This window comes from Paramormyrops kingsleyae, chromosome 25, assembly GCF_048594095.1.
Source record: "Paramormyrops kingsleyae isolate MSU_618 chromosome 25, PKINGS_0.4, whole genome shotgun sequence".
NCBI lineage: Eukaryota > Metazoa > Chordata > Actinopteri > Osteoglossiformes > Mormyridae > Paramormyrops > Paramormyrops kingsleyae.
In genome coordinates, this window is record NC_132821.1 from 6195245 (window position 1) to 6222687 (window position 27443).

General features: G+C 40.9%; 1 protein-coding gene and 16 non-coding genes across 17 annotated transcripts; 1 reads left to right on the plus strand and 16 right to left on the minus strand.

The window, feature by feature from the left end:
• Nucleotides 1–81: 81 nt before the first annotated feature.
• On the minus strand, nucleotides 82–155 carry trnat-agu (transfer RNA threonine (anticodon AGU)). The gene has a single exon. It is a non-coding gene; the product is annotated as a tRNA-Thr (tRNA).
• Nucleotides 156–566: 411 nt separating this feature from the next.
• On the minus strand, nucleotides 567–640 carry trnat-ugu (transfer RNA threonine (anticodon UGU)). Its single transcript has one exon. It is a non-coding gene; the product is annotated as a tRNA-Thr (tRNA).
• A 5193-nt stretch (nucleotides 641–5833) lies between these two features.
• Nucleotides 5834–11208, plus strand: LOC140582932 (uncharacterized). Its single transcript, XM_072707460.1, has 4 exons — nucleotides 5834–6474; nucleotides 6922–7089; nucleotides 8900–8995; nucleotides 10167–11208. Exons 1-4 carry the CDS (start codon nucleotides 5869–5871, stop codon nucleotides 10482–10484), a joined length of 1188 nt encoding a protein of 395 aa, XP_072563561.1. The 5' UTR covers nucleotides 5834–5868; the 3' UTR covers nucleotides 10485–11208.
• A 973-nt stretch (nucleotides 11209–12181) lies between these two features.
• Nucleotides 12182–12255, minus strand: trnat-ugu (transfer RNA threonine (anticodon UGU)). Its single transcript has one exon. It is a non-coding gene; the product is annotated as a tRNA-Thr (tRNA).
• Nucleotides 12256–12527: 272 nt separating this feature from the next.
• On the minus strand, nucleotides 12528–12601 carry trnat-agu (transfer RNA threonine (anticodon AGU)). The gene has a single exon. It is a non-coding gene; the product is annotated as a tRNA-Thr (tRNA).
• A 411-nt stretch (nucleotides 12602–13012) lies between these two features.
• trnat-ugu (transfer RNA threonine (anticodon UGU)) lies at nucleotides 13013–13086 on the minus strand. The gene has a single exon. It is a non-coding gene; the product is annotated as a tRNA-Thr (tRNA).
• Nucleotides 13087–13565: 479 nt separating this feature from the next.
• trnat-agu (transfer RNA threonine (anticodon AGU)) lies at nucleotides 13566–13639 on the minus strand. The gene has a single exon. It is a non-coding gene; the product is annotated as a tRNA-Thr (tRNA).
• A 411-nt stretch (nucleotides 13640–14050) lies between these two features.
• On the minus strand, nucleotides 14051–14124 carry trnat-ugu (transfer RNA threonine (anticodon UGU)). Its single transcript has one exon. It is a non-coding gene; the product is annotated as a tRNA-Thr (tRNA).
• Nucleotides 14125–15797: 1673 nt separating this feature from the next.
• trnat-ugu (transfer RNA threonine (anticodon UGU)) lies at nucleotides 15798–15871 on the minus strand. The gene has a single exon. It is a non-coding gene; the product is annotated as a tRNA-Thr (tRNA).
• A 500-nt stretch (nucleotides 15872–16371) lies between these two features.
• trnat-agu (transfer RNA threonine (anticodon AGU)) lies at nucleotides 16372–16445 on the minus strand. Its single transcript has one exon. It is a non-coding gene; the product is annotated as a tRNA-Thr (tRNA).
• A 4074-nt stretch (nucleotides 16446–20519) lies between these two features.
• On the minus strand, nucleotides 20520–20593 carry trnat-ugu (transfer RNA threonine (anticodon UGU)). Its single transcript has one exon. It is a non-coding gene; the product is annotated as a tRNA-Thr (tRNA).
• Nucleotides 20594–21093: 500 nt separating this feature from the next.
• trnat-agu (transfer RNA threonine (anticodon AGU)) lies at nucleotides 21094–21167 on the minus strand. Its single transcript has one exon. It is a non-coding gene; the product is annotated as a tRNA-Thr (tRNA).
• Nucleotides 21168–22063: 896 nt separating this feature from the next.
• Nucleotides 22064–22137, minus strand: trnat-ugu (transfer RNA threonine (anticodon UGU)). The gene has a single exon. It is a non-coding gene; the product is annotated as a tRNA-Thr (tRNA).
• A 500-nt stretch (nucleotides 22138–22637) lies between these two features.
• Nucleotides 22638–22711, minus strand: trnat-agu (transfer RNA threonine (anticodon AGU)). The gene has a single exon. It is a non-coding gene; the product is annotated as a tRNA-Thr (tRNA).
• Nucleotides 22712–23122: 411 nt separating this feature from the next.
• Nucleotides 23123–23196, minus strand: trnat-cgu (transfer RNA threonine (anticodon CGU)). Its single transcript has one exon. It is a non-coding gene; the product is annotated as a tRNA-Thr (tRNA).
• A 500-nt stretch (nucleotides 23197–23696) lies between these two features.
• trnat-agu (transfer RNA threonine (anticodon AGU)) lies at nucleotides 23697–23770 on the minus strand. Its single transcript has one exon. It is a non-coding gene; the product is annotated as a tRNA-Thr (tRNA).
• Nucleotides 23771–24181: 411 nt separating this feature from the next.
• trnat-ugu (transfer RNA threonine (anticodon UGU)) lies at nucleotides 24182–24255 on the minus strand. The gene has a single exon. It is a non-coding gene; the product is annotated as a tRNA-Thr (tRNA).
• Between the last annotated feature and the right edge of the window lie 3188 nt (nucleotides 24256–27443).

Here is a 27443-nt window from a genome sequence, read left to right on the forward strand (position 1 = left end):
ACAGTTTCTTCCCACAATGACGGCCTTCAGTGGAAAAAAGGCAAGAAGCTCGCAGCATTTCATTTCCTACGGTGAAATTCAAGGCACTGCTGGGATTTGAACCCAGGATCTCCTGTTTACTAGACAGGCACTATAACCAACTAAGCCACAGCACCAAGAGACAGGAAAAAGTAGGACCACCACTACCCTTGTCTGTTAGTTACGTATTTCACAATTACATGATCGTGGCTATGATCCTTGCCAACCGTTGAAATTGGTCAACACTTCCTCTACACAAATGCTTCAAATTCTTTCTTCTCCATAACTATCCTTCTCCAGGCCACTGCTGTTCACCTCTGTCATGTTCACTGCCCAACGAAGAAGGTAGCTGTGTGGCTTCTAGCAAACTCTTCAGTATTGAACTATATTCTCGAGCAGAACTATTGTAATGCCTCCATGGCAGGAGCAAAGACACGTTGTGCGAGTGCCTAGCTGACACTTTTGCTCTTAACATACAAGGTCTACACTTACCATGCCTCCAGCAGACATGAAGGTTATTCTTGGCAAAAGATTCATCAGCATTAATAAGGTGCTGCTGGGATTCAGACCCAGGATCTCCTGTTTACAAGACAGGTGCTTTAACCAACTAAGCCACAGCACCCCCTGGTAAGAATTGCACCTCTTACTTCAGGGATTGTCCAAGTACTACAACTAGTAGCCTGACAGCATAACATTTTTAGATTCAAGCCGATTGTACACTCTTCATTATGTCAGTCAGTCAAGACTCCCCTGCTTCTTCACTCAGTGGATCGTGATGGTGGCAATTGAGATAATGAGAATCTGCTGAAATTTCAGCCAGATTTCAGTGATCTACTACTTAAGGAAAGTAAGGTATGGGCCCAAGACAATTGTGTGGACAACATTTTTCGAGAAAACACTGACATAGTGTACTCACACGCCTTGAGTCATAGACTCCTGTACTGTAATCAGTCAGCGTCTGCTATGCACATGGCAGTGACTGGTTGAGCCATGCGGAGATTCTGAACTAAAGCCTCACCTGGAGCAAATGATTTGCTTCTGACAGCTTCTTTCCACAATGACTGCCTTCAGTGGAAAAAATGCAGAAACCTCACAGCATCTCATTCCCTACAGTGAAACTCAAGGCACTGCTGGGATTTGAACCCACACTGTAATCCCAAACAGTCATACTAGCTCATAACTAATAGGGTCATAACAGTTAAATGTCATTATGCAGTTGACCAAACTATAAAGTTTTGAGCTCTGTTGAGATTTGAGCCACTTTAATTGAATAGGGCTCCATATTTTATAGCTAATTTGTGTGGAACACTCAAAAAGTTTAGAAACCACACAGTAGTGTCATAACGTTATCGACGTCATGACGTTCTGGTGGGTGGGTCTTATCTCTCCTTCAGGAAAGCTGAGTCAGCCATCTTAATTTTACCTTGATGCGGAGAAGTCTTGGCCAGCCCATGTGGATGTGGAACACAGTTTAATTTGTTTTTGTTTGTTTGCAGTGCGCACTTTTATCCCCCCACTTCAAACCACCACCACTACCACCTCAGTTTTTTTTTCCATTAGTGTTATTGCCCTCGTTTTCTTAAGCGCCGTCTTAGCATCAGCCCTGATTTGGTAAGTAACGCTAAGGTTTTTATTTTATTATTGAATTTCGATAAATAGTCTTAAATTTGGAACTGGGAATACATTTGTCCAATGTGCACAGTGAATTTTTTTGTAAGTAGTTTACAAATCCAAGTAATTGTAACTTTAGAAGTTGTTGAATGTGACAAACAGTGTTGGGGGTAACGCGTAAAAGTAACGTGCGTTACGTAATAATATTACTTTTCTTAAGTAACGAGTAATATAACGTATTACTTTAGAAATTTACACATTAATATTTGAGTTACTTTTTTTAAAACAGTAGCGCGAGTTACTTTTTTATTTTAATTAATTTGCTTAAAAAAATATTTAATTACCGTATGTGTTTTTAAAAGAAAATTAAGGTGAGGGTTATAAAGGCTGTTGTTGAATGCTGAATTTCTTAGTAAAAAAAACACGTCTAAGGCCTGAACAAGATAAAGCTTTAGCCAGGTAAGAAATAAGTAACGCAAAAGTAACTCAAAATTAATATAACGCATTACTTTCCATAAAAAGTAACTAAGTAATGCAATTAGTTACTTTTTGGGGGGAGTTACTCTATTGTAATATATTACATTTAAAATTAACTTTCCCCAACACTGGTGACAAATACGTCTTACAATCATACAACGGTGAAATGTTATCAGCGGGTTTCCTGTATGAACTACATTTCCCATAATGCATGTTTGCCCGGGACACTGACGGTTAGGTCCACGAGTCTGAACTTTCTGGCGGGGACCAGAAGAATAACTTTCCTTGCTTCCCAGTTTCTGCTGGTTGTTGTTATCGCTTTTCGCCGGTAATGCATGTGAGTACTGTGAGTATACTTATTTCAATAAGTGTCCGCGTTACACAGTCTATATTTTACATTGTCGAGCTGTGTGTATGTGTGTGCTAGCATGAAACGAACAATGCTAAATAACATAATGTCAGTGTGTTATCATGATGCTAACCAGACCTGTGTTTGTATTTCTTCGTAGGCTCAAGTGTGTGGTTGTGAGATCATCTCGAAATAATTTTAACAGGTCAGGTAGGATGTATTATATGAAATAGTGTTATTAACACTATTAGCTGAAGTTGGCCCAATGGAGTGGAAGTGCAAGTTGTGTTCTGCAACATCAAATACCCAGGGACAATTATTTTGGCACTATACTGTACTGCATAGCCAATATTCAAGAGTGTCCCCCCTGCCATGTCTCTATGACAGTTGTATTTGTACTTTTCCATCATTTGAAGCAATGAAAGCTCATCTGTCAAGATCTCATAATGATACATGTAGAGTAGATCCAACTGAAAGAGCATGTGTTTTTTTTACATGTCCTTTGTGTAACTTGAAGCAGCCCTTTTCTGAGGAAATTCTATTTGGTCATTTGAGAAGTCATGAGATGGTAGCATGCCCATTCAAGAACTGTAATTACAGAACAAATAGCTACTCAGCGTTTAATGCACACAAAAGTAGAAAACATAGTGGTGATTCAGACTTTGGTGAAAGTGTTGTATTGGCAGACAATGATAGTGCCCCAGTTGTAGTTGCAGCAGAAAGTCTTGGGGAACCTGCTGAAAGTCACAGTGCAGGGTCTGCGGACACATTTGATCTTAATGAGGTAAACAGTCAGTGTGACACAGACACTTAAAGAGCCCAGTTGAACCATAACTTGGCATCATTATTCCTAAAGATGCAATCTATTCGTCATGTATCTGACATGGCATCTCAGGAAATAGTGGAACATTTGACTCAGATATTTTCCTTGTCACAACCGATACTCAAACATGACATTAGAGAGGTCTTACAGAGTCATGACATCACTGTCAGTGAAACACTTCTAAATGAGGTTGTCAGTACTGTTATGGACAGTAATGTTATAGTCAGTGCCACAGCTAAGGGGAAGCAGTTATCTTCAACCAAGAAAAGGAAAACCTTCATCGAAAATAATTACCCTGTGGTAAAGCCTGTACAGTATCTGCTACAGCCAGGACACACAGCAGTGCATGTTCCCATTCTTGAGATGATACAAAAAATCTTCAATCATACAGATATTTTGGACAAAATTAAAGAAACAAAAGTGGCACAAAACGGTCATTATGTAAGCCACCAAGATGGTTTGTACTTCAAAGAGAACACATTCTTGTCTTCAGATGAGTTAAAAGTAACACTAATTTTGTACATTGATGATTTGGAAATAGCCAATCCACTTGGCACATCACGCAAAATACACAAAATATGTTCAGTATATTGGACGCTTGCTGATCTTCCCAGTAAATACCGATCAGCCCTTCATGTGATTCAGCTTGCAGCTTTATGTAAAGTGGCTGATATGCAGACATTTGGCTATGAAAAAGCACTTGGTCCTTTGTTGAGAGACCTCCGTACCCATGAACAAGATGGGGTCTTCATAGAGTCTATTGGTAAGGTAGTTCAAGGAACAGTCATGTGTGTGGTGTCTGACAATCTTGCAGCCCATGATTTGGCAGGTTTTTCAAAGTCTTTTAGAGCAGAATATTTTTGCAGATTCTGCATGGCAACACAAGCTCAACTTCAGACTCATGACATTGCAAGTGGCGAGTTCAGTTTTAGGACAAAAGACAGCCATAATAGTGATGTGCATGCTGTAATGCATGGGGAAAGTCAGAGTCAGAATGGTGTTCAGGCAGATTGTGTCCTGAGCCAGCATCTAGAGCATTTTCATACTGTCACTGGCTTTCCACCTGATGCCCTCCACGATCTTTTTGAGGGCATTGTGCCTGTAGAGCTCGCCCTGTGTATCGGAGAGATGATCCGTCGCAAATACTTCACCCTTGAATATTTGAACGAGAGAATTCTATCGTTTCCAAGCTTGAAAAACCTCATAAAATACCACAGACTTTTGCTGTAAAGAAAAGCATTGGTGTTAATGGCCATGAAAATGCCACATTGCTTAGACTGCTCCCTTTAATTATTGGGAATGCAGTTCCTGAAGAGGATGAAGCATGGACTGTGCTAATGGACTTAAAAGAGGTAGTAGAGTTATCGCTGTGCTCAGAATTCACAGAGGAGTCCATCCAGTATTTACAGTCCACGATACAGGATCATAAAGAGATGCTGAAAGAAGCCTTTCCAGATTTCAAACTCCGTCCTAAGCATCACTACGTTGAACACTATCCTGATCTTGTACGCCGTTTTGGGCCCCTTGTGCACTTGTGGACAATGAGGTTTGAGGGTAAACATCGTTTTTTCAAGAGAGTTGTGCACGACACACAAAACTTTAAAAATGTGTTAAAAACACTTGCAGACAGGCATCAATACATGGTAGCATACCATCTCAGTGCCTCAGGATTCTTCAAACCTCACCAGCAGACATCAAATGTCTCTTCTGTACTGGTATCAATGCTTCCAAATGTCGCCAAGACATACATTGAACAAATAACAGCAAGCAATGTTATTTACAGCACATCAAAGGTCTGCATTGATGGAACTGATTATGATGTAGGAATGTTTTTGTCTGTGGGACAAGAGGGAGGACTGCCTAATTACTGTAGAATTCAACAGGTTCTCCTGGTTAACAGTACAGTTGTCTTTCTTTGCCAAGAGCACACATCACACTACATTGAACACCTGAGATCTTACGAACTTTTCCCAAACAATCTGACTGTTCACACCCTATCAGAGCTAAATGACAAAACACCTCTCTGTGCTTACAACATAGATGGAAGATTGCTCTTGACACCCAATTGTTTCATATTATTAAAATGAAGATTTGTTGAAGGAGGTAAACAGATGACTAACATTCTCTTGGAGCTGTGTGGACCAGTTGGTATGTGGTCATGTAAATGTTGTGTGTGTCACCTTTACTCTCCATGAAAATTAATGTGTTTCTGTCTTTTAGGAACCAAAAGATGGCTGCTGCCCAGAAACATGTGCTGCGTGTGTATGTTGCACGAGACACCGCCCTGAAACTTACTCTACTTGAGCGACCAAAGTCAGTGAAGGAGCTGAAAGAAATAATGCAAGAGAGGTTCAAGCCGAGATTGGATGAGGACTTTAGCCTGCACTATGAGGATCCGGACTTTGATGGTGATCTTTGTCTTCTTGTGGACATCAAGGAGTTACCAGAGAAGGGCACATTGAGAGTCATCAGACCTGAAGGCTACCGCACCTCATCTACCGCATCTTCTGACACAGACATACTCCCTAATGCGTTACAGCCGCAGAAGAGTTGGCCTGATCACTTTGTTGTTCCTGGTTTTGGTTATGAAATGGAGCATATTCTAGAAGAAGGAAATCGTGTTTATGAAGAATCAGGAAAATTGCTGAAGTTAAAGAGGTCACATAAGAGTGAAATCCTTAAAAAAATGGCAGAAACGATCTACAATTTTAAACCATACCCACATGAAAAGGAATTGGCAATGGCTGCTAAAGCTTTGATTACAGCTCATCCATGTCTCAGAATGACAGCTGGTGAAGACGGGGAGTTGGGATGGAAACGTCACATAGGGTACAAGTTTGCGTCTTACCGTAACAATCTGGCCAAAGCTGGGGTTGCAGAAGTAGCCATCAACACAGGGAGGCGGAGCCGAAACAACCCCGACAATGATCACCCCCATCAAAATATAAAGAAAGCTCGAAAAGCTGAGGTCAACTACATCATCAACCTACCGAAGGATCAAACCCCAGCCACTCTGGAAACAATGAGAGAAGAAATCATACATGAAGTCGAAAAGACTGAGAGAAACCAATTAGTCATAGGCAAGCTCATGAACATATCCTATGCTCTTCGTCGCCAAGAAATCGTTGGAGCTGTTGTAGCTCCACAGGTGAAAGATGTCATGGTCAGATGGCCAGCCCTACTTATGGAGTCACAGGTAAAAAAATAAAAAATATTTTATTATTTTACTGTTCTCCCTGTTGAGAGCAATTAATCAACATGACTCTTAAGCATGCCCACTTTGAACGTGATTGATTTTTCCAATATTTCAATGACTGTTTAAAAATCTAAATTTTCAAAAAATTCACCAAAAAGCAAATGGCAAATGTAAAAGTTGACAACACATCACGCTGTGACATTTTTGCCATTCACCCTAAACAAAATATACAGTTTTATTATTAGATTTCCTTTAGATAACATTATACAGCCTGTTTTAAATTAAAGAATGACAATTAACTTTCTATTTTGACCTTGGTTCTGATTCATCCATAATAGAATTGCCCTTGGTTTTGCTACCTGCCAACTGAAAACCTCTCAAAATACATTCACATTTCTGTTCCTAATTCATCTTTGTACATTTCTGTGTAATTCTGTCTATGTACAGGTGTTCGCAGAGTTCCACCGAATCAACAACGTTAACCTGCGCAGTCAATTCTACAAGGAGCTGGACAGACACATGCCTAAACTCATCACCTTGTTCAGAGACAAGGCCACCAAGACTGGCAAGATAGCGGAGGAGCTAGCCAAGCTCATGAGGATTTATGACCCTCAGGTGAATTTTTAACTTTGCATTATTCAGAAACAGATTATTAATAGATTGTTTGCAGACAACTGTAAGAAGCCATAGTGTGAATTACCTCGACTGTGCCCCGAGGTTGTCAAGGAACATTGTCTCTCATCAGAGATAAACGTCTTGACAAGATGTATTCTATCAGAAAGAGGTACCTTAACCCTCAATGGGTCCTTGTCAGAAAGTTACGTTCCAGGTCCTTGGGGTTCAAGTTGCACCCCTATCCAATGGCATATATAATTCAATGGTACCAAGCTCAAATTCAATTAACTAAAGTTAAGATACATTTATTAGTTAACTGCATGATGCTTGCACAGCTTACGCAGTGAGATAGTGCAGTTAAAGGGGTTGCGGCAGTGGGGGGGGGGCAGCAGAGGGGACTGGTCATATAATGCACATTCCGACTGTATCCTCTTGCAGAATGTGTCGAAGAGCTTCAGCTGTAGAATACCTAGCCATGGTGTTATATCTTTTCTAACAGTTGAAATGTAAACAAAACAAAATGGCTGACTTTTTTTAATATCCGAAAATGTTCTAGAATATAATAACATAAAAAATTATAGTAGCAATTATCACTAATTAACTGAATTTGTCGATCATATCAATGTCATAAATTAACCCTAAAAAGGGTTATGTAATAGCAACTGGACTTTGTTTTTCATAGAAGACGTTTTGCACTCCATCCAGAGTGCTTTCTCAATTCTGACTGACTGGCATAGCAGGTTGATGAACCCTGTGGAATCCTCAAGTTGTTAGCACTAGATGGTCACCTGTGGGTTGTTGTTGTTCCTCCTGGCTTTCATGTGTTTCACTGATACCACCTGAGGCCGAGCGTGAACGACTTTGGAAGCGTCTTGGCAAAGTTGAAAGAACTGCATTGTAGGTTGACCGGGAGGACAACTGCTTCAAATGAACGACCGTCGTTGAACAGAGGAGGTGGCCTAAGACGTCTATCACCTACCTACAATGCAGTTCTTTCAACTTTGCCCAGACGCTTCCACAGTCGTTCACGCTCAGCCTCAGGTGGTATCAGTGAAACACATGAAAGCCAGGGGGAACAACAACAACCCACAGGTGACCATCTAGTGCTAACGACTTGAGGATTCTACAGGGTTCATCAACCTGCTATGCCAACCAGTCAGTCAGAATTGAGAAAGCACTCTGGATGGAGTGCAACACTTCTTCTATGAAAAACAAAGTCCAGTTGCTATTGCATAACCCTTTTTTAGGATAACCATGACCTGGATAACTGAGAATCTCCACAGACATCTGTCATAAATTAAGTTTTTTTTGGGGTGCATTTTGCACCCCCGAAGAAAGTATGCCAGCGATAATTGACGTCAACACTTTTTCTATCATTTTCTGCATGACCGTATGTAAAACTGGTGCACTTACAATGTCCTAGAGGATAACTGCTGTAATTTTAATAACAACATGGTAGTAGCCATAGAAATGGGCAGGGGGTGCAGAACGCACCCCAAGGAACCATTGAGGGTTAAAAAGATACTTGAACAGCTTCAATTTGAAGAAGTCCAAATAACTACTGTTTTCGTAAAAATTGGATTTACAATTTTGAGTTTTTTCCTTTGTGAGTTATTTAAGTATTTACAATAGAAACTGATTCATTTGAAAAATGTTTTACTGAAGAAATGGTGACCCAGAATACTGTATCTACCATCTGTAGCAATGACCACCATCAGAATATGGAGCTATTTAACACTTAGATTTTTTTTAAGTGTTTGCTCTGCATTTGTGTAATTACTATTGTAATGGATATATTTTGTCCATCTAGGAACAACGTGATGTAAATATGAGACGGGCCCTCGTCCTTCGTGCACTTCCTGTGTACCTGCGTGAAGATGCCTCCAAGTTCTTCAGGACCTGTAACGTAAGTGTACTGGCCTCACTATCGATCCCTTTGCCTAGCTATCCAGTCAACTTAAACATATGACATCACTCAAAGAACTCTAGGAGAACAAGTGGGGTATTCCAGAAAGCAGGTTAGGTGAAAACTCAGAGTGAATCCTGAGATAAGGGAAACTCTGAGTTAACCATTCTAGAGGGCTATTCCAGAAAGTAGGTTCAACAAACTCTGAGCCTAACCCTGTACTCTGAGTTGACTTACCCTGTGAAGTGAAACTCTTGAGTTTTCAGTTCAGAGCCCTCTGTCGGACGTGGTGGAGGTGAGCAGCACTTTATGTTCATCTACTCAGCAGGATGTTAGGACACAGATGTGTGTTACACAGCATGTGTTGGTGGTAAAAGCTACTACAAGTTAAAATATCTACTGAATAAACATTTACTTTGTTTAATATGTAAAATAAAAACCAAAGTGAGGAGCCAATGTGAGAATGTTTTTATTTCATTTTCAGCCAATTTAAATTAAATAAAATAGCCTAAATTTAAATGAAATAAAACACTAAACAACATTCAACCACCTCCTCAAAGGCTAATATAAAAGAAAATGATGTTTCATTCAAACTGAAAAGACGGCGGCATCTAAAACTCTGTCAGCGATTTTTATTATGGCCGCAGCCAGAAAATGTCTGCTTCCTGTTTTCTCCCCTGTTGCCACGGTGAATCACAGTATTGGAGCTCCATTTATGATGGCTTTTTACTAGTCATCAGGCACAGGCTCAACTCAGGGTTAACATACTCCGAGTCGACTTACCTAACTCAGATCAGCTGTTCTGGAACTGAAAACTCAGTTTCACTTCACAGGGTAAGTCAACTCAGAGTTCAGGGTTAGGCTCAGAGTTTGTTGAACCTCCTTTTGGAATACCCCCCAGGACCTGTTTATGAAGTTCACTTGAGTTGTTATTCTACAAACTGACAGGTAGAAATTATGAAAAGGTAAGTATAAAGCATTCCACTACTCAAAAAGTGCTAACCGATGGGTGTGAAACTAACATAAGATATAAGCATATGTACAGAAAATAGTTAAAACATGTAGCTTAGTTGCAGTCTAAGTGCTAAGTGACAGTAATGTCTAGATATCATTAGCATGATTTGTATCCTTGAGGGGCTGAATTCATTATTGTATCATTTGTGTTTTATAGTCAGCAGATGGTCCAGACCTCACTGACACTCCGTTGGCTCTCCTGACAGTCATCACGGGTGACACTACTGATGCATCCCTCTTCAGCCCTGAGAGCATCTGTATTGTCGTGGAGGATGAAGTGCTTGTGAGTGGTCCCACAAATCTGGCTGACTCATTTCTCCTGCTCTTTGGGTACATCTATGCACTAGACCTACAGTACCCAAAGAATCTTGAACTTACATTCACATTTATCCAAAAAGTTGTGGTGTGTCTTGAGGACAACAAACCACTGAAAGGGCGTCTACTGACGCTGAAGAATTATTTGTTCAGTGAGTGAATCATTCAGAATGGATTATTTGTTGAACTGAGTATTGAGGAAGTTTTTTTTTGTTTACAAATGTAATTATTTGCCTCTTCTACCTCAGATTTAAGATGTGACAATGTTTGCCTGTTCTACCTCAGATTTAATACATTAATAGATACATTTCACAACATTGAAAAAGTTTTTTGTACTGAATAACGCTAAAGTTTTTTGTACTGAATAACGTGGGAAACGACTGTTCAATTCATGCACTATACATGTTTAATGTTCTGTTGCCTAATGCCTACCATGATGCACTGCCTTGATGTTGCCAGTTGAAGTACAGCACAGTAGAAACCAGTACTTTATTTGAATGTTATTTGTGTTTTTCAAGGAAGAGTGAGTGCTAAAACGTTTTTAAACAGTGTTTAAATGGCTCCACATTCTAATAGTTGTCATTGCTGTTGAGGATGGATTATACTTAGAATCTTATTGAATTTTATCATGAATACTTTGTGAGTTTTTATCATAATGTGAGATGGAGACCCAAAATACTGAATCTACTGTACACTCTCTAGCAATGAACATTACCAGAATATGGAACTATTAACACAATGTACTTTAAAACAGATTTAGTTTTTATGGAGTCATTTCCTTTTCCTTTTGATTTACTTTGACAAGCACTTTGTTTTGACTGAGCTTCTTTAATTTGTGCCTTTTAAAAAGCACATTGTGTTGAATAAAAAAAGTTAAATTGTCACTGTGGTGTCACTTTCATGTTTTCTAACATTATTAGCTGATTATAATTGTGTAGTGGGCCAACATCAGTATTTCACTTTAGAAATTATTTTTAGTGCATTTCCCACATTTTGAGTTGAAAAATATTGAAACTTTTAAGTGTATTTTCCACATTATGAGTTAAAAAATATTGAAAATTTTTAGTGTATTTTCCACATTATATGAGTTGAAAAATATTGAAACTTTTAAGTGTATTTTCCACATTATGAGTTGAAAAATGTTGAAAATTTTAAGTGTATTTTCCACATTATATGAGTTGAAAAATATTGAAAATTTTTAGTGAATTACTCCCCAATTATAAGTTGAGGAATATCAATATTTATAAGATAACATTGAGATAATTTAAGGCAACTCTAAGTATAAGTTTTATTTTACGTAAACTTAAAACATTTAAAAACATCACTAAAATATTTTTGTGTAATCTGTTACAAAATAATTTTTGAGTTCTGTGAACTTATTAGGCTTTACAGTGCAGGATCTCCTGTTTACTAGACAGGCACTTTAACCAACTAAGCCACAGTGCCAAGAGACAGGAAAAAGAAGGACCACCACTGCCCTTGTCTGTCAGTTACGTATTTTACAACTCCAAGACCGTGGCTATGATCCTTGCCAGCCGTTGAAATTGGTCAACACGTCCTCTACACAACCGCTTCAAATTCTTTCTTCTCCATAACTTTCTTTCTCCAGGCCACTGCTGTTCACCTCTGTCATGTTCACTGCCCAATGAAGAAGGTAGCTGTGTGGCTTCTAGCAAACACTTCAGTATTGAACTATTTTCTCGAGCAGCACTATTGTAATGCCTCCATGGCGTGAGCAAAGACATGTTGTGCGAGTGCCTAGCTGACACTTTTGCTCTTAACATACAAGGTCTACACTTACCATGCCTCCAGCAGACATGAAGGTAATTCTTGGCAAAAGATTCATCAGCATTAACAAGATGCTGCTGGGATTTGGACCCAGGATCTCCTGTTTACAAGACAGGCGCTTTAACCAACTAAGCCACAGCATCCCCTGGTAAGAAACGCACCTCTTACTTCAGGGATTGTCCAAGTCCTACAACTAGTAGCCTGACAGCATAAAATTTTTAGATTCAAGCCGATTGCACACTCTTCATTATGTTCAATATTCAAACCAGCGTCTGGTTGGGCCATGCTGAGATTCTGAACTCAAGCCTCACCTGGAGCAAATGATTTGCTTCTGACAGTTTCTTCCCACAATGACGGCCTTCAGTGGAAAAAAGGCAAGAAGCTCGCAGCATTTCATTTCCTACAGTGAAATTCAAGGCACTGCTGGGATTTGAACCCAGGATCTCCTGTTTACTAGACAGGCACTATAACCAACTAAGCCACAGCACCAAGAGACAGGAAAAAGTAGGACCACCACTACCCTTGTCTGTTAGTTACGTATTTCACAATTACATGATCGTGGCTATGATCCTTGCCAGCCGTTGAAATTGGTCAACACTTCCTCTACACAAATGCTTCAAATTCTTTCTTCTCCATAACTATCCTTCTCCAGGCCACTGCTGTTCACCTCTGTCATGTTCACTGCCCAACGAAGAAGGTAGCTGTGTGGCTTCTAGCAAACTCTTCAGTATTGAACTATATTCTCGAGCAGAACTATTGTAATGCCTCCATGGCAGGAGCAAAGACACGTTGTGCGAGTGCCTAGCTGACACTTTTGCTCTTAACATACAAGGTCTACACTTACCATGCCTCCAGCAGACATGAAGGTTATTCTTGGCAAAAGATTCATCAGCATTAACAAGGTGCTGCTGGGATTCGGACCCAGGATCTCCTATTTACAAGACAGGTGCTTTAACCAACTAAGCCACAGCACCCCCTGGTAAGAATTGCACCTCTTACTTCAGGGATTGTCCAAGTACTACAACTAGTAGCCTGACAGCATAAAATTTTTAGATTCAAGCCGATTGTACACTCTTCATTATGTCAGTCAGTCAAGACTCCCCTGCTTCTTCACTCAGTGGATCGTGATGGTGGCAATTGAGATAATGAGAATCTTCTGAAATTTCAGCCAGATTTCAGTGATCTACTACTTAAGGAAAGTAAGGTATGGGCCCAAGACTATTGTGTGGACAACATTTTTCGAGAAAACACTGACATAGTGTACTCACACGCCTTGAGTCATAGACTCCTGTACTGTAATCAGTCAGCGTCTGCTATGCACATGGCAGTGACTGGTTGAGCCATGCGGAGATTCTGAACTAAAGCCTCACCTTTAGTTTCTTCCCACAATGACTGCCTTCAGTGGAAAAAATGCAGAAACCTCACAGCATCTCATTCCCTACAGTGAAACTCAAGGCACTGCTGGGATTTGAACCCAGGATCTCCTGTTTACTAGACAGGCACTTTAACCAACTAAGCCACAGCGCCAAGAGATAGGAAAAAGTAGGACCACCACTACCCTTGTCTGTCAGTTACGTATTTTACAACTCCAAGACCGTGGCTATGATCCTTGCCAGCCGTTGAAATTGGTCAACACGTCCTCTACACAACCGCTTCAGATTCATTTTTCTCCATAACTTTCTTTCTCCTGGCCACTGCTGTTCACCTCTGTCATGTTCACTGCCCAATGAAGAAGGTAGCTGTGTGGCTTCTAGCAAACTCTTCAGTATTGAACTATATTCTCGAGCAGAACTATTGTAATGCCTCCATGGCAGGAGCAAAGACACGTTGTGCGAGTGCCTAGCTGACACTTTTGCTCTTAACATACAAGGTCTACACTTACCATGCCTCCAGCAGACATGAAGGTTATTCTTGGCAAAAGATTCATCAGCATTAACAAGGTGCTGCTGGGATTCGGACCCAGGATCTCCTATTTACAAGACAGGTGCTTTAACCAACTAAGCCACAGCACCCCCTGGTAAGAATTGCACCTCTTACTTCAGGGATTGTCCAAGTACTACAACTAGTAGCCTGACAGCATAAAATTTTTAGATTCAAGCCGATTGTACACTCTTCATTATGTCAGTCAGTCAAGACTCCCCTGCTTCTTCACTCAGTGGATCGTGATGGTGGCAATTGAGATAATGAGAATCTTCTGAAATTTCAGCCAGATTTCAGTGATCTACTACTTAAGGAAAGTAAGGTATGGGCCCAAGACTATTGTGTGGACAACATTTTTCGAGAAAACACTGACATAGTGTACTCACACGCCTTGAGTCATAGACTCCTGTACTGTAATCAGTCAGCGTCTGCTATGCACATGGCAGTGACTGGTTGAGCCATGCGGAGATTCTGAACTAAAGCCTCACCTTTAGTTTCTTCCCACAATGACTGCCTTCAGTGGAAAAAAGGCAAGAAGCTCACAGCATTTCATTCCCTACAGTGAATGTCCTGATATAGTACATGCAAATATTGCGGCACAATATCGTTGAAATATATTTATAATTAGTAGTTTAAACTGTAGATGCTGTGGCCATTTTTCTTAATATGACTGTTTATATATATATATTTTTTTTTTTTTCCCTCTGTCGTGTCGGCAGTTTAGCAACCAGGATGTTAGTCTGGGTGCCTTATTGTGCCAACACTTTTATTTTGCCAAGTGGAGCTTCGGATTTAAGCTATTGGAACTAATGCGGAAGTAACTATTCGGTTGAACAGCATCCAAACCTGTTAGAATCTTATAGACCTGGATCATGTCCCCCCTCAGTCTCCTTTGCTTGAGGCTGAACAGATTTAGCTCAAATAACCTTTCCTCGTATGACATTCCTCTAAGACCAGGAATCATTCTTGTGGCCCTACGCTGCACCTTTTCTAAGGCTGCTATGTCCTTTTTAAGATATGGTGACCAAACCTGTACACAATATTCTAGGTGAGGTCTCACCAAGGAATTGTATAATCTTAGCATTACCTCCCTTGACTTAAACTCCACACACCTGGAGATATACCCCAACATCCTATTGGCCTTTTTTATTGCTTCCCCGCACTGGCGAGAATGAGACCTGGAAGCATCAACATACACACCAAGGTCTTTCTCATAATCAGCTACCTTTATTTCAGTAGGTCCCATAAAATACCTGTACTTTATATTTCTGCTCCCTACATGGAGTACCTTACATTTGTCTATGTTAAATTTCATCTGCCAGGTGTCAGCCCAGTCACTAATTAAATTAAGATCCCGCTGTAGCTGCTGAGCTGCTAGTTCAGTATCTGCTACACCACCCACCTTGGTGTCATCTGCAAATTTCACCAGTTTACTGTATATATTGGTGTCTATATCATTTATGTAAATTAGGAACAAAAGTGGTCCTAAAATTGAACCCTGCGGTACCCCACTATGAACGCAGGCCCACTGTGACATTGAGCCTCTTATAACTACTCGCTGCTTCCTATCCGTTAATCCAGGTCGCTACAGTTCCTAAAATACCTGTCGCTTTGAGTTTAAATGAGAGCCTCTTGTGGGGAACAACATCAAAAGCCTTGAAGCCTTTACAAGTTGAAATTGGCCAATTGATTCTTGGAGGAAGCAGACATTCGCTCCATACTAATGTGGTCCAACAAGAGACCAAAAGATTCATCAGCATTAACAAGGTGCTGCTGGGATTCGGACCCAGGATCTCCTGTATACAAGACAGGCGCTTTAACCAACTAAGCCACAGCACCCCCTGATAAGAGTCGCCCCTCTTACTTCAGGGATTGTCCAACTACTACAACTAGTAGCCTGACAGCATAAAATTTTTAGATTCAAGCCGATTGTACACTCTTCATTATGTCAGTCAGTCAAGACTCCCCTGCTTCTTCACTCAGTGGATCGTGATGGTGGCAATTGAGATAATGAGAATCTACTGAAACTTCAGCCAGATTTCAGTGATCTACTACTTAAGGAAAGTAAGGTATGGGCCCAAGACTATTGTGTGGACAACATTTTTCGAGAAAACACTGACATAGTGTACTCACACGGCTTGAGTCATAGACTCCTGTACTGTAATCAGTCAGCGTCTGCTATGCACATGGCAGCGTCTGGTTGGGCCATGCTGAGATTCTGAACTAAAGCCTCACCTGGAGCAAATGATTTGCTTCTGACAGCTTCTTCCCACAATGACTGCCTTCAGTGGAAAAAATGCAGAAACCTCACAGCATCTCATTCCCTACAGTGAAACTCAAGGCACTGCTGGGATTTGAACCCAGAATCTCCTGTTTACTAGACAGGCACTTTAACCAACTAAGCCACAGCGCCAAGATACAGGAAAAAGTAGGACCACCACTGCCCTTGTCTGTCAGTTACGTATTTTACAACTCCAAGATCGTGGCTATGATCCTTGCCAACCGTTGAAATTGGTCAACACTTCCTCTACACAACCGCTTCAAATTCTTTCTTCTCCATAACTTTCTCTCTCCAGGCCACTGCTGTTCACCTCTGTCATGTTCACTGCCCAATGAAGAAGGTAGCTGTGTGGCTTCTTGCAAACACTTCACATTTCAGGCATTATCAAACTACTAAAGTTGGTAGCGTGACAGCAGAAAATGTTTAGAAGCAAGCCAATTGTACACTCTTCATTATTTGAGTCAGTCAAGACTCCCCTGCTTCTTCAATTAGTAGATCGTAATGGTGGCAATTGAGATAATGAGAATCTGCTGAAACTTCAACCAGATGGTGTCACCGCCCCTTTACACTTAGAGAAAAACTATTTACAATGGTTTAACTTTGACTTTTAACTAATAAAGTCCCTAAGTGACGTCTACTGCACAAACTAGTTCAGTCATGTGACAAGTGAGGCATTCTGGGTGTTCAAGACACCATTTTCAAAGTCTTGGTCCACCTGGTTAGCTAATGAGACCACTGTGCTAATTTTAAAAACTTTCTTTTCTTTTTGCAAAGGTAAGCTTTTACTCATTCAGCAATTCTAAACTTTAGATAAGATGTCATAGGTCACTTGTAACCTAGTTTGGTAATATTTCTGAAACAATTTGATCTAGAATCAGTTTGTTAAATATCGCTGTGACAAATATGTCACATCAGGCATTAAACTCCAAATTTTCTTAAAAAAACTGATGTGACATACAGTATTTGTCACAAAAAGACAAAAACTGATCATTTGCTTAGTCAGTTTAGCTCATTCAGTTATTTTAAGTAAATGTATTCTTTGTTGTTAATTCTCAGTCATATTTAACTAAATTCAAGCATAACTAATTTATTAAATTACCTAAATTTGTGATGGAACTTTACTTTAGCTTTGTCGAGGCGTTTTTCAGTTACCCCCCATTTTTTGTCATTTTCACTCTTTAGTAGAATGGATAAAAAGAAAAAATATAGTGTTCAAGATGCGCTGGAGTTTATCGCTGCAGAGGACAGTGAGTATGAGGGATGTGAAAGTAGCTCAGATGAAGATTCTGAAGACCCTAATTACATCCCCCACAAAGACGTGGAGAGTGATGAATCAAGTGAATCCAGTGATTCAGACAGTTGTGATTCAAGTGATTTAGAGACAGAGCCACATTCAAGCCATATGGACACTGGGCAGCCCAAGGCAGCCATCAAAGGACAAAAATTCTCCTGGAGAAAGAAAACGTTCGAAACCCCTGAGACCACATTCAAGGGACCCTGTGCCAAACCTCCAGATGAGATCCACACTCCACTGGAGTACTTCAAAAACTTCATCACAGATAATATGCTGCTGTTGTTAATGGAACAAACAAATTTATACAGTGTACAAAAATCCAACCATCTGAGAAATGTAAATACCACTGTTAAAGAACTAGAAATACTCATTGGTCTCTATCTGAGGATGGGTCTGTGCCAAATGCCTGGAAATCGAGCATACTGGGAAAATGACGCCAGGTGTCCTATGGTAGCAGATAACATGTCCCGCAACCGATTTCAAACCCTGCTGGGATCTCTACATTTCACTGACAATACAGATTTATTACACAGAGATGCAGAAGACAACTGCTGGAAGATCCGTCCATGGCTTGAAATGTTTCGCAAACAATGCCTGGATATCGTCCCAGAGGAGTACAACTCTGTTGATGAGCAAATGGTACCCTTCAAGGGGACACACAGCCCAATAAGGCAGTATGTGAAGGGAAAGCCCCACCCCTGGGGATTGAAAATCTGGGCCCGGTGCTCATCCTCTGGTATGCTCCATGATTTTGTTGTTTATCAAGGTGGTACTGGGAAGAAGACTTTACTTGGGATTGGAGGAGATGTTGTGGTGAAGTTGTGTGAAACTCTGCCAGCTGAGCAAAACTACAAAGTTTTTGCTGATAACTTCTTCTCCTCAGCCCCACTTGTGCTCACACTTCTTCAGCGACAGATCTACTTTGTAGGAACACTTCGTGGAAATCGCTTAGCAGGTTGTCAGCTTGAAGATGAAAAAAGTCTTGCCCAGAGAGGCAGAGGATCTGTTGATGCCAGGGTGAATAAGGAGGAGAGCATGGTTATTGTGAAGTGGTATGACAACAAATCTGTTACCCTCATCTCATCCTATTGTGCAACTGAGCCTCAAGATACAGTCCGTCGCTGGAGCAAATCGGACAAGGCATTTGTTGAGGTCAAAAGGCCACACATTGTGAAGGAGTACAACACATTCATGGGGGGTATTGACCTGCTTGACGCCTGCATTGCAAGGTACAAGTACCACATGAAGTCACAGAGGTGGTATCTCTACCTGTTCTGGCAAACCATCATGCTCGGTGTTGTCAACGCATGGTTGATTTATCGTCGTGACTGCAAGCTACTTGGTGTCCAAAAGCCACTGAAACAAAGAACCTTCCAGGCAGAAGTTGCCACAAGCCTGATCCTTTGGAAATCACACAGGGGGCGCCCATCACAGAACATCTCATCACCACCTCCACCACCCAAGAGAGTTCGTGTTGGAGTTCCAGAGGATGTCCGGACTGATGAGGTTGCACATTGGCCGGTAAAATGTGAAAAGCGAGGTCGGTGCAAAAATTGCAAGGTGAATGCAACTACCACCCTCTGTGAAAAATGTGATGTACGTCTTTGTTTCACAGAGGAAAGAAATTGCTTCAAAAGTTACCATTACCAAAGGTAAACTTCTAACAACTGCAATGAAAAAAGCCATTTGAGCAAGTTATTGACTTTATGTAACATTCTTTTCTATTTTGGCAAAATGTTTTTATATGCTCATGTTTTTAGTTCATTACACCTCTCTAATGTTAATGTTTTTTCAGTGACATGTTCAATTGTACCTCCAACATTGGGCTGATTTATTTATTTTTTTTCCCAAGAAGCTTGTTGAAGTAAACCAAGAAGTGTTACCATCATTATCCATGTTAAGAATTTGAAAATAAAAAGGAAATTCTGTTTTTAAAAGCAAGAAAGTGTTTACAGAATTACTTTCTAAATATGGAACAAATGTACCTTGTTTGCCCAATGTGACGCATATGTGACATTTCAGATCTGGGCCAGTAGGTGGTGCTATTACAAAAAAAACTTCAGAAATGTGTTATATATGATTCATTTGATATAACTTACAACCCCCGTAATTTTCATGAAAGTAGAAATAGGTCTGGGTTCTTAAGGGTTAAGGAAAGTAAGGTATGGGCCCAAGATTTTTGTGTGGACAACATTTTTCGAGAAAACACTGACATAGTGTACTCAAACACCTTGAGTCAGAGGCTCCTGTACTGTAATCAGTCAGCGTGTGCTATGCACATGGCAGCGTCTGGTTGGGCCATGCTGAGATTCTGAACTCAAGCCTCACCTGGAGCAAATGATTTGCTTCTGACAGTTTCTTCCCACAATGACGGCCTTCAGTGGAAAAAAGGCAAGAAGCTCACAGCATTTCATACAGTGAAATTCAAGGCACTGCTGGGATTTGAACACAGGATCTCCTGTATACTAGACAGGCACTATAACCAACTAAGCCACAGCACTAAGAGACAGGAAAAAGTAGGACCACCACTACCCTTGTCTGTCAGTTACGTATTTCACAATTACATGATCGTGGCTATGATCCTTGCCAACCGTTGAAATTGCTCAACACTTCCTCTACACAACTGCTTCAAATTCATTCTTCTCCATAACTATCCTTCTCCAGGCCACTGCTGTTCACCTCTGTCATGTTCACTGCCCAACGAAGAAGGTAGCTGTGTGGCTTCTAGCAAAGTCATCAGTATTGAACTATTTTCTCGAGCAGAACTATTGTAATACCTCCATGGCAGGAGCAAAGACACGTTGTGCGAGTGCCTAGCTGACACTTTTGCTCTTAACATACAAGGTCTACACTTACCATGCCTCCAGCAGACATGACGGTTGTTCTTGGCAAAAGATTCATCAGCATTAACAAGGTGCTGCTGGGATTCGGACCCAGGATCTCCTGTTTACAAGACAGGCACTTTAAACCACTAAGCCACAGCACCCCCTGGTAAGAATTGCACCTCTTACTTCAGGGATTGTCCAAGTACTACAACTAGTAGCCTGACAGCATAACATTTTTAGATTCAAGCCGATTGTCCACTCTTCATTATGTCAGTCATTCAAGACTCCCCTGCTGCTTCACTCAGTGGATCGTGATGGTGGCAATTGAGATAATGAGAATCTGCAGAAACTTCAGCCAGATTTCAGAGAACTACTACTTAAGGAAAGTAAGGTATGGGCCCAAGACTATTGAGTGGACAACATTTTTCGAGAAAACACTGACATAGTGTACTCACACGCCTTGAGTCATAGACTGCTGTACTGTAATCAGTCAGCGTCTGCTATGCACATGGCAGCATCTGGTTGGGCCATGCGGAGATTCTGAACTAAAGCCTCACCTGGAGCAAATGATTTGCTTCTGACAGCTTCTTCCCACAATGACTGCCTTCAGTGGAAAAAATGCAGAAACCTCACAGCATCTCATTCCCTACAGTGAAACTCAAGGCACTGCTGGGATTTGAACCCAGGATCTCCTGTTTACTAGACAAGCACTTTAACCAACTAAGCCACAGCACCAAGAGACAGGAAAAAGTAGGACCACCACTACCCTTGTCTGTTAGTTACGTATTTCACAATTACATGATCGTGGCTATGATCCTTGCCAACCGTTGAAATTGGTCAACACTTCCTCTACACAAATGCTTCAAATTCTTTCTTCTCCATAACTATCCTTCTCCAGGCCACTGCTGTTCACCTCTGTCATGTTCACTGCCCAACGAAGAAGGTAGCTGTGTGGCTTCTAGCAAACTCTTCAGTATTGAACTATTTTCTCGAGCAGAACTATTGTAATGCCTCCATGGCAGGAGCAAAGACATGTTGTGCGAGTGCCTAGCTGACACTTTTGCTCTTAATATACAAGGTCTACACTTACCATGCCTCCAGCAGACATGACGGTTGTTCTTGGCAAAAGATTCATCAACATTAACAAGGTGTTGCTGGGATTTGGACCCAGGATCTCCTGTTTACTAGACAGGCACTTTAACCAACTAAGCCACAGCGCCAAGAGACAGGAAAAAGAAGGACCACCACTGCCCTTGTCTGTCAGTTACGTATTTTACAACTCCAAGACCGTGGCTATGATCCTTGCCAGCCGTTGAAATTGGTCAACACGTCCTCTACACAACCGCTTCAAATACTTTCTTCTCCATAACTTTCTTTCTCCAGGCCACTGCTGTTCACCTCTGTCATGTTCACTGCCCAATGAAGAAGGTAGCTGTGTGGCTTCTAGCAAACACTTCAGTATTGAACTATTTTCTCGAGCAGCACTATTGTAATGCCTCCATGGCGTGAGCAAAGACATGTTGTGCGAGTGCCTAGCTGACACTTTTGCTCTTAACATACAAGGTCTACACTTACCATGCCTCCAGCAGACATGACGGTTGTTCTTGGCAAAAGATTCATCAACATTAACAAGGTGCTGCTGGGATTTGGACCCAGGATCTCCTGTTTACAAGACAGGCGCTTTAAACCACTAAGCCACAGCACCCACTATTAACAGTTGCAACTCACATTTCAGGGATTATCAAACTACTAAAGTTAGTAGCCTGACAGCAGAATATGTTTAGAAGCAAGCCAATTGTACACTCTTCATTATTTGAGTCAGTCAAGACTCCCCTGCTTCTTCAATTAGTAGATCGTAATGGTGGCAATTGAGATAATGAGAATCTGCTGAAACTTCAACCAGATCTCAGTGGTCTACTACTTAAGGAAAGTAAGGTATGGGCCCAAGATTTTTGTGTGGACAACATTTTTCGAGAAAACACTGACATAGTGTTCTAACACACCTTGAGTCAGAGGCTCCTGTACTGTAATCAGTCAGCGTCTGCTATGCACATGGCAGCGTCTGGTTGGGCCATGCTGAGATTCTGAACTCAAGCCTCACCTGGAGCAAATGATTTGCTTCTGACAGTTTCTTCCTACAATGACGGCCTTCAGTGGAAAAAAGGCAAGAAGCTCACAGCATCTCATTCCCTACAGTGAAACTCAAGGCACTGCTGGGATTTGAACCCTGGATCTCCTGTTTACTAGACAGGCACTTTAACCAACTAAGCCACAGCGCCAAGAGACAAGAAAAAGAAGGACCACCACTGCCCTTGTCTGTCAGTTACGTATTTTTCAACTCCAAGACCGTGGCTATGATCCTTGCCAGCCGTTGAAATTGGTCAACACGTCCTCTACACAACCGCTTCAAATTCTTTCTTCTCCATAACTTTCTTTCTCCAGGCGACTGCTGTTCACCTCTGTCATGTTCACTGCCCAATGAAGAAGGTAGCTGTGTGGCTTCTAGCAAACACTTCAGTATTGAACTATTTTCTCGAGCAGCACTATTGTAATGCCTCCATGGCGTGAGCAAAGACATGTTGTGGGAGTGCCTAGCTGACACTTTTGCTCTTAACATACAAGGTCTACACTTACCATGCCTCCAGCAGACATGACGGTTGTTCTTGGCAAAAGATTCATCAACATTAACAAGGTGCTGCTGGGATTTGGACCCAGGATCTCCTGTTTACGAGACAGGCGCTTTAAACCACTAAGCCACAGCACCCACTATTAAACGTTGCAACTCACATTTCAGGGATTATCAAACTACTAAAGTTAGTAGCCTGACAGCAGAAAATGTTTAGAACCAAGCCAATTGTACACTCTTCATTATTTGAGTCAGTCAAGACTCCCCTGCTTCTTCAATTAGTAGATCGTAATGGTGGCAATTGACATAATGAGAATCTGCTGAAACTTCAACCAGATCTCAGTGGTCTACTACTTAAGGAAAGTAAGGTATGGGCCCAAGATTTTTCTGTGGACAACGTTTTTCGAGAAAACACTGACATAGTGTACTCACACACCTTGAGTCAGAGGCTCCTGTACTGTAATCAGTCAGCGTGTGCTATGCACATGGCAGCGTCAGGTTGGGCCATGCTGAGATTCTGAACTCAAGCCTCACCTGGAGCAAATGATTTGCTTCTGACAGTTTCTTCCCACAATGACGGCCTTCAGTGGAAAAAAGGCAAGAAGCTCGCAGCATTTCATTTCCTACGGTGAAATTCAAGGCACTGCTGGGATTTGAACCCAGGATCTCCTGTTTACTAGACAGGCACTATAACCAACTAAGCCACAGCACCAAGAGACAGGAAAAAGTAGGACCACCACTACCCTTGTCTGTTAGTTACGTATTTCACAATTACATGATCGTGGCTATGATCCTTGCCAACCGTTGAAATTGGTCAACACTTCCTCTACACAAATGCTTCAAATTCTTTCTTCTCCATAACTATCCTTCTCCAGGCCACTGCTGTTCACCTCTGTCATGTTCACTGCCCAACGAAGAAGGTAGCTGTGTGGCTTCTAGCAAACTCTTCAGTATTGAACTATATTCTCGAGCAGAACTATTGTAATGCCTCCATGGCAGGAGCAAAGACACGTTGTGCGAGTGCCTAGCTGACACTTTTGCTCTTAACATACAAGGTCTACACTTACCATGCCTCCAGCAGACATGAAGGTTATTCTTGGCAAAAGATTCATCAGCATTAATAAGGTGCTGCTGGGATTCAGACCCAGGATCTCCTGTTTACAAGACAGGTGCTTTAACCAACTAAGCCACAGCACCCCCTGGTAAGAATTGCACCTCTTACTTCAGGGATTGTCCAAGTACTACAACTAGTAGCCTGACAGCATAACATTTTTAGATTCAAGCCGATTGTACACTCTTCATTATGTCAGTCAGTCAAGACTCCCCTGCTTCTTCACTCAGTGGATCGTGATGGTGGCAATTGAGATAATGAGAATCTGCTGAAATTTCAGCCAGATTTCAGTGATCTACTACTTAAGGAAAGTAAGGTATGGGCCCAAGACAATTGTGTGGACAACATTTTTCGAGAAAACACTGACATAGTGTACTCACACGCCTTGAGTCATAGACTCCTGTACTGTAATCAGTCAGCGTCTGCTATGCACATGGCAGTGACTGGTTGAGCCATGCGGAGATTCTGAACTAAAGCCTCACCTGGAGCAAATGATTTGCTTCTGACAGCTTCTTTCCACAATGACTGCCTTCAGTGGAAAAAATGCAGAAACCTCACAGCATCTCATTCCCTACAGTGAAACTCAAGGCACTGCTGGGATTTGAACCCACACTGTAATCCCAAACAGTCATACTAGCTCATAACTAATAGGGTCATAACAGTTAAATGTCATTATGCAGTTGACCAAACTATAAAGTTTTGAGCTCTGTTGAGATTTGAGCCACTTTAATTGAATAGGGCTCCATATTTTATAGCTAATTTGTGTGGAACACTCAAAAAGTTTAGAAACCACACAGTAGTGTCATAACGTTATCGACGTCATGACGTTCTGGTGGGTGGGTCTTATCTCTCCTTCAGGAAAGCTGAGTCAGCCATCTTAATTTTACCTTGATGCGGAGAAGTCTTGGCCAGCCCATGTGGATGTGGAACACAGTTTAATTTGTTTTTGTTTGTTTGCAGTGCGCACTTTTATCCCCCCACTTCAAACCACCACCACTACCACCTCAGTTTTTTTTTCCATTAGTGTTATTGCCCTCGTTTTCTTAAGCGCCGTCTTAGCATCAGCCCTGATTTGGTAAGTAACGCTAAGGTTTTTATTTTATTATTGAATTTCGATAAATAGTCTTAAATTTGGAACTGGGAATACATTTGTCCAATGTGCACAGTGAATTTTTTTGTAAGTAGTTTACAAATCCAAGTAATTGTAACTTTAGAAGTTGTTGAATGTGACAAACAGTGTTGGGGGTAACGCGTAAAAGTAACGTGCGTTACGTAATAATATTACTTTTCTTAAGTAACGAGTAATATAACGTATTACTTTAGAAATTTACACATTAATATTTGAGTTACTTTTTTTAAAACAGTAGCGCGAGTTACTTTTTTATTTTAATTAATTTGCTTAAAAAAATATTTAATTACCGTATGTGTTTTTAAAAGAAAATTAAGGTGAGGGTTATAAAGGCTGTTGTTGAATGCTGAATTTCTTAGTAAAAAAAACACGTCTAAGGCCTGAACAAGATAAAGCTTTAGCCAGGTAAGAAATAAGTAACGCAAAAGTAACTCAAAATTAATATAACGCATTACTTTCCATAAAAAGTAACTAAGTAATGCAATTAGTTACTTTTTGGGGGGAGTTACTCTATTGTAATATATTACATTTAAAATTAACTTTCCCCAACACTGGTGACAAATACGTCTTACAATCATACAACGGTGAAATGTTATCAGCGGGTTTCCTGTATGAACTACATTTCCCATAATGCATGTTTGCCCGGGACACTGACGGTTAGGTCCACGAGTCTGAACTTTCTGGCGGGGACCAGAAGAATAACTTTCCTTGCTTCCCAGTTTCTGCTGGTTGTTGTTATCGCTTTTCGCCGGTAATGCATGTGAGTACTGTGAGTATACTTATTTCAATAAGTGTCCGCGTTACACAGTCTATATTTTACATTGTCGAGCTGTGTGTATGTGTGTGCTAGCATGAAACGAACAATGCTAAATAACATAATGTCAGTGTGTTATCATGATGCTAACCAGACCTGTGTTTGTATTTCTTCGTAGGCTCAAGTGTGTGGTTGTGAGATCATCTCGAAATAATTTTAACAGGTCAGGTAGGATGTATTATATGAAATAGTGTTATTAACACTATTAGCTGAAGTTGGCCCAATGGAGTGGAAGTGCAAGTTGTGTTCTGCAACATCAAATACCCGGGGACAATTATTTTGGCACTATACTGTACTGCATAGCCAATATTCAAGAGTGTCCCCCCTGCCATGTCTCTATGACAGTTGTATTTGTACTTTTCCATCATTTGAAGCAATGAAAGCTCATCTGTCAAGATCTCATAATGATACATGTAGAGTAGATCCAACTGAAAGAGCATGTGTTTTTTTTACATGTCCTTTGTGTAACTTGAAGCAGCCCTTTTCTGAGGAAATTCTATTTGGTCATTTGAGAAGTCATGAGATGGTAGCATGCCCATTCAAGAACTGTAATTACAGAACAAATAGCTACTCAGCGTTTAATGCACACAAAAGTAGAAAACATAGTGGTGATTCAGACTTTGGTGAAAGTGTTGTATTGGCAGACAATGATAGTGCCCCAGTTGTAGTTGCAGCAGAAAGTCTTGGGGAACCTGCTGAAAGTCACAGTGCAGGGTCTGCGGACACATTTGATCTTAATGAGGTAAACAGTCAGTGTGACACAGACACTTAAAGAGCCCAGTTGAACCATAACTTGGCATCATTATTCCTAAAGATGCAATCTATTCGTCATGTATCTGACATGGCATCTCAGGAAATAGTGGAACATTTGACTCAGATATTTTCCTTGTCACAACCGATACTCAAACATGACATTAGAGAGGTCTTACAGAGTCATGACATCACTGTCAGTGAAACACTTCTAAATGAGGTTGTCAGTACTGTTATGGACAGTAATGTTATAGTCAGTGCCACAGCTAAGGGGAAGCAGTTATCTTCAACCAAGAAAAGGAAAACCTTCATCGAAAATAATTACCCTGTGGTAAAGCCTGTACAGTATCTGCTACAGCCAGGACACACAGCAGTGCATGTTCCCATTCTTGAGATGATACAAAAAATCTTCAATCATACAGATATTTTGGACAAAATTAAAGAAACAAAAGTGGCACAAAACGGTCATTATGTAAGCCACCAAGATGGTTTGTACTTCAAAGAGAACACATTCTTGTCTTCAGATGAGTTAAAAGTAACACTAATTTTGTACATTGATGATTTGGAAATAGCCAATCCAC

Coding starts and splice junctions, on each gene's coding strand:
- LOC140582932 (XM_072707460.1), top strand. CDS start 5,869: ATGGAGCATATTCTAGAAGAAGGAAATCGTGTTTATGAAGAATCAGGA. Junction 6,475..6,921: donor CCCTACTTATGGAGTCACAG/GTAAAAAAATAA, acceptor GTCTATGTACAG/GTGTTCGCAGAGTTCCACCG. Junction 7,090..8,899: donor TGAGGATTTATGACCCTCAG/GTGAATTTTTAA, acceptor TTGTCCATCTAG/GAACAACGTGATGTAAATAT.